General features: G+C 39.1%; 1 protein-coding gene across 2 annotated transcripts in view; it reads right to left on the reverse strand.

The window, feature by feature from the left end:
• LOC105504707 (rab5 GDP/GTP exchange factor) overlaps positions 1 to 6,404 on the reverse strand; it is a 77,450-nt gene that overhangs the window by 28,019 nt on the left and 43,027 nt on the right. Inside the window, exon 5 of one of the 2 annotated variants that reach the window (XM_011932235.1) lies at positions 2,089 to 2,258. In XM_011932235.1, the coding sequence (XP_011787625.1) occupies positions 2,089 to 2,258 (170 nt within the window). The remainder of the gene's footprint in view (positions 1 to 2,088; positions 2,259 to 6,404) is intronic. The other variant, XM_011932242.1, reaches the window with a different exon arrangement.

Consider the following 6,404-nt stretch of genomic DNA (forward strand, 5'->3'; position numbering starts at 1 on the left):
AGCTAGTTTTTTGTATTTTTTAGTAGAGACAAGGTTTCACCGTGTTAGGCAGGATGGTCTCGATCTCCCAACCTCGTGATTCGCCCATCTCGGCCTCCCAAAGTGCTGGGATTACAGGCTTGAGCCACCATGCCCAGCCTTATTTACTTATTTGAAAGGACATTAACTTGCGACCAAAGGCCAAAAAGGCTTCTCTAGGGACATTCAGTTTAAAAAACATCTCTTTCATATATGGTATGTGCAGACTTCACACTAAAGATACCTGAGATACATGCATAGGACTTGGCCACCTAACCATGAAACACATAGTATAGAAATGGAAAATAGGTGGCTTAGTGGCTCTTAAAACAGGAGGAATCTGAGGCCATATCCAGGTCTCTGATATAAACTAGTGATGCCTTACAAACAAATATGGTGATATTTGTACCAGTTAATTACCTCTTTACTTTAGTATACTCATTTAGAAGTCTACTAAATTATTATAGAATAAGAACACATCACACTTCTAAGGAAAAGAGAAACAACAAATCTGAGTTGTGCAATTTTCTAAAACATATTATGATACAGCATATATGCTATAAGTACTACAGTATACATACGCTAATTTAATATAGCTATCCCGTCAACATTTCATGTGGGCTCAAGAAAAAAATAAATACAAAACCTCAGTTTTTAGTTCTGATAAAAATGAAAGATGGTGTCACATGAACTCTGAATTTTTTCATATTAAGGATATCTACCTGGCCGGGTGCAGTGGCTCACGCCTGTAATCCCAGCACTTTGGGAGGCCGAGGCAGGGGGATCACAACGTCAGGAGATCGAGACCATTCTGGCTAATACGGTGAAACCCCGTCTCTACTAAAAATACAAAAAATTAGCCAGGCGTGGTGGCAGGCACCTGTAGTCCCAGCTACTTGGGAGGCTGAGGCAGAAGAATGGCGTGAACCCAGGAGGCGGAGCTTGCAGTGAGCCCAGATCGCGCCATTGCTCCGGCCTGGGCAACAGAGTGAGACTGTGTCTCAAAAAAAAAGGATATCTATCATGGTTCCTAACTTAAGAAAAAAAAAAAAGATCAATGAAAGCTTACTTGTTTTAACTCTAAATTTTTTACTCTAGAGAGAAAAAATACCTAAAGAAAGAGAGCTACTTACTTACACAGTCTAATTACATCTCTGAAGGGTGAGAAAGCAAGCTTTTCTCCTTTACAAACTGAATTAAGTATCTAAAAATTATTTTGACACAGGTCCACTGCTTATTAGCCTAGTGATTGCTGACCCCAGCTAGAATATAGCTAAACAGTTAAACACTCTGCTGCTTTTCTAATTTCCTTTTTCTAAGACTTCCTTAGAACTTTTGGAGCTAATTCTGAGCTTAATGTATAATGTTACAACAGAATTAATCCCTATTTACAAAATGAATTCCTTTACAGGCAGTCTTATGAATTACTGCCACTGAAATTATGGGTAAAAGTAAAAGGTGTGAAAGTTCTACTTGACATTGGCAAAATCTAGCTGTGTAACCTGGACAGGTCACTTATCCTCTTTGGCTCTCAACTTCCTCATCTATAAAACAAAGGGACTGAAACTCCATAGCTGCTAAAGTCCCTTTCATTGTCTAAATTCTATCTGTCCTTTCTCTAACTGAATGAGAAAAATTCTAAATCAAAATACAAAAAACGAAACAGAATTCAACAACCACCACCACCCTTAAAATTACTGCAACAACCCTTAAAATTACTGCCACTAGCCTGACAATGGTTGCACAGAGTTAAAGGTAGACAGACTATGGCGGTTTATACCATTTACAAGGTTACAAGTCAAAAAGGCCCGTTACTAAAGCACATAATTCAAGTGGCTTCAGGTCAGATTTTCACACAAAGATGATCCAAACACCACTGAGTTGCAGTGGAAAAGTACTAGCCTGAGAGTTGGGTTTTAGCTTGATTCAGAGGCTTTTCTTAGGTAAGTAATTTAACATCTCTTGGTCTTGATTTTCTCAGGTATAAAATGACAACGTTACACTATATCATCTCTAAGACCTTTCCTCAAACCAAAACTCTGCGTTTCTACGTGGTTATTCCCAACCTACCCTTTTGTAATGCATTCCTTCCAAAAACAGCTTGGTCTGTTTATAGATTTCTTGGCCTGTCTTGTGGAAGGTCTTGAGAAATTCTATGAACTCCTTAGACACTCTATCCGTTTCAATGCTGGTTTGCCGGTTTATGGAAGGACTGGGAGCTTTTGCTTCCTGAATTTCTGCTGGGAAAATTAAACATAGTAAGTTTCATGACATAAAAGATCCATGCATGGAATTACTTTAAGTATGTAACTTAAGGTTATTTAAATTATGTTTCATCAAAGTTAAACTTGAATTTAAATTATTTTATGTTTGAATGGTTGGACAACTTTCCTTCAAGTAAACTACATCTGTTTTATAAGTAGGAAGTATGAGTAGACAAAACTACATTATCTAAAAGATATTCCTACTGAAATAAAAGTTGTTCTATTAGCATTTTCTTTGCCAAAATATATCATGCTTTGATCTATATATTCAATCATGAACACTGAAATGGCACCACTAGGCTTCTCAAAGACTGCTTGAGTTTATAAAACTAGCCAACAAATAGAATAACAATCAATAGAAGCACTGAAATGTCAGATGACTTATAAATGTCAGACAACCTTTCTAAATCCCATTTTACTTGACAAAAAGGCAAAGGTTAATGTGTTTATGTGGAGACTCACAATTATTTACCCACCATTTCGTTGGTGAGTCATACTGATCAAAGTGAAAGAATGCATCCAAAGTGTTAATAGCATGATGAACACGACAAAGCACACAATGAAGAGACAAGGGAAACATGCGCCACGCTATCTGATCAGCTGGGCAGACAATTCTTTCCCCTCTTCAAATAAACACACTGAAAGGAAAATGGGACATTTACACAAGAGAGATAAGGATGTTGTAACAGGCAGTACGTGCTTTTAGAAAGTACGAACTACCACTTGGTCTCTGATCACATTCTAAACCTCCTGATTTTGAACTATGCTCTCTAATGTTTGTAAGGAATTTAAGTTCCCCATATCCCAATGATTTCCTAAAAAGAAAAATTTTTTTTAAAAAGTACATTTTATTTTTTTTTGAGACGAAGTCTTGCTTTGCCACCCAGGCTGGAGTGCAGTGACATGATCTCAGCTCACTGCAACCTCCACCTCCCAGGTTCAAGTGATTCTCCTACTGAGCTACTCAGTCTCCGAGTAGCTGCTCTCTCTACAAAAAGTAAGAACATTAGCCAGGCATGGTAGTGCATACCTATAGTGCCAGCTATTTGGGGGGGGGGCTGAAGCAGGAGGATCGCTTGAGCCCAGGAGTTTGACACTGCAGTGAGTTATGAGATCGCCCCACTGCACTCCAGCGTGAGCAACAGAATGAGACCTTGTCTTTTCAAAAAAAAAAAAAAAAAAAAAAAAGAGCTTATCAGAATGACTATTAAGAAGTCTTATTGTAGAAACTGAATTGATTGCCATGAATGGAGTATTAAGGGATTAATACAAATTAAAAAAATAAAAATAACTGAATTGAGAAACCCAAAAAATGAGGGGTGTTTTTTGTTTGTTGTTTGTTTTTGAGATGGAGTCTTGTTCTGTTGCCCAGGCTGGAGTGCAGTTGCATGATCGGCTCACTGCAACCTTCACTTTTTGGGTTCCAGTGATTCTTCTGCCTCAGCCTCCTGAATAGCTGGAACTACAGGTGAGTGCCACTTTGCCCAGCTAATTTTTGTATTTTTAGTAGAGACAGGGTTTTACCACATTGGCCAGGCTGGTCTTGAAATCCTGACCTCATGATCCACCCACCTCGGCCTCCCAAAGTGCTGAGATTACAGGTGTGAGCGACCGCGTCCAGCCCCGAGTTTATTAACAAGCATTAATGCAATATCCAACAAATTAAAGGGTAGGTACTTTGAGGAAGCAGAGCCTGCCCCCTTTAAAAGTAGGACAAGTTACACTTTCAGAATAGGGAAAAAATGTTATCTGAGGGATTTATTAACACTTAGCAAGGGCAGGTTTTAAATAGGTTGAGCAGCAAAAGAGTTTTTCTAGAAGTTTTATTTACTTTTATTTAATTGCAGTCTAAAGATGTCTTAAAGTGAGTGTTTTCATATAAATAATTTACAGAAAAAGTTCTTTACAAAGCCACAGATATCATTCAGTTAGGTAATATGGTTTTCTAGTTATTATGGGAAAGGTTAACACTTAATTGGGTCTCTATAATGCTATAAAATTACCCTCACCACATGAAGCTCTGTACAGATGACAAAGAGAATGTATACCTCTTCATAAGTGACCATATATACTCCTGAATCCTCCTGAATCCATAATCACTCTCAGACCTGTGTGAAGCTTGGTTCTTAAGGTGAGATTCTTAAATTCAAGTTAGGCCAGGCATTGTGGCTCAATCCTGTAATCCCAGCATGCTGGCAGGCCAAGGTGAGGCTAGGAGATCATGTGAGGCTACGAGTTCATGACCAGCCTGGCCAACAGAGTAACACCCCGTATCTACTAAACATACAAAAAATTAGCTGGGCATGATGGTGCACACCTGTAACCCCAGTTATTCAGGAGGCTGAGGCATAAAAATTGCTTGAACCTGGGAGGCAGAGGCTGCGGTGAGCCAAGATCATGCCACTGCATTACAGCATAGGCAACACAGCAAGACTCTATTTAAAAAAGACAAAAAACAAAAAAAACAATCAGGTCAGGCATGGTGGCTCACTTCTGTAATCCCAGGATTTTGGGAGGCCGAGGCAGGCAGACCACTTGAGATCAGGAGTTCAAGACTAGCTTGGCTAACATGGTGAAATCCTGTCTCTAACAACAACAAAAAAATTATCTAGGCATGGTGGCACATGCATGCATAATCTCAGCTACTTGGGAGGCTGAGGGAGGACAATCACTGGAACCTGGAAGGTAAAGGCTGCAGTGAGCGAAGATCACACCACTGCACTCCAGCCTTGCCAACAGAGCAAGACTCCTATCTCAAAAAGAAATAATAATAATTCAAGTTATGTTGTACAGATTAGGTTTTAAAAATTCAGCTTTATTAATTTGGCTCAGCAATTTAAATTCTTGCTCTGATGACTTGTAAGAACAGAAAAGTAGCTGATGACAACTGCATTTTCAACATAAAAGGATTTCGTGTTAATGACAGCTGCCTGTCTAATTTGCAATGGAAATATCTTATTTTAAAGAATGTATAGAGGTATTATAAGAGTATACATGTTTTAACATTAAGTAGCTAGTAAGACTAACAAGAAAGAAAAAAGAGCAAAATAAACAAGCTTCAGAAAAGTATTAGCAAACAACAGTATTTGCTGAATAGCACTGGGTGCCGTGGCTCACACCTGTAATCCCAGCTCTTTGGGAGGACAAGTTGGGAGGATCACCTGAGGTCAGGAGTTCAACACTAGCCTGGGCAACATAGGGAAACCTCGTCTCTACAAAAAATAAAAAACTCAGCCAGACATGGTGGTGTTCGCCGACAGTCCCAGGTACTCAGGAGACTAAGGCAGGAGGATCACTTGAGTCTGGGAGGTCAAGTCTGCAGTGAGCAGTGACTGTGCCATTGGGCTCCAGTCTAGGAGAGAGAGCAACACGCTGCTTCAAAAAAAGAAAGGAAGGAAGGAAAGGAAAGAAAGAAAGAGAGATGTGTTGCATAGTAAAGCATTACACGTCAATACTGCAGTGGGTATGAAAATTATGTAGGTGCTGAAATTTAAATTCTAAAAACAAAAAAAATCTAAGTGTAGACAGATAAACTGTTTCTTGATAAAGACAAAATGGCTTAAAAATTTTAATGCAGTTCAGAAAAGATGTAATTTTCTAGGCTTGACCCTTATGCTGAAAAGACTGCTCACTGCCGGCATATACTGGGATTGGAGAAAACAGAAATGATGTGGGAAAAGATGTGGGCAAGAGCAGATCACTCTTCTGGATCTCAGAAATTTTAGAAAGAATAATACTGTGGGCTGCAGTAGGAACAATTATCCGTTTATGGCAAGGCCGCCTGGGCAGTTTTTAAACAGGTAAGAATGAATTCTCATATTGCATAGGCCCTTACCACCTGGAAAGTTTAGTTGGTGGTAATAACATTAATTTAAAGGTTTTGAGCAGTTTTGATAAATTGAGTACAAAGACTATTTTATACTACCACATTCTTCACAACGTCAGAGGAACTGCCCCAAGAAATTTATATGATTACTGATCTGAAGTTAGGTTAGTTCAGGTGTAAAGAATGTTTATTTACTTATTTTATTTTTTTTTTTTTTTGAGATGGAGTCTCGCTCTGTCGCCCAGGCTGGAGTGCAGTGGCCGGATCTCAGCTCACTGCAAGCTCCGCCTCCCGGG

This window comes from Colobus angolensis, unplaced genomic scaffold, assembly GCF_000951035.1.
Source record: "Colobus angolensis palliatus isolate OR3802 unplaced genomic scaffold, Cang.pa_1.0 Scaffold122, whole genome shotgun sequence".
Lineage (NCBI taxonomy): Eukaryota > Metazoa > Chordata > Mammalia > Primates > Cercopithecidae > Colobus > Colobus angolensis.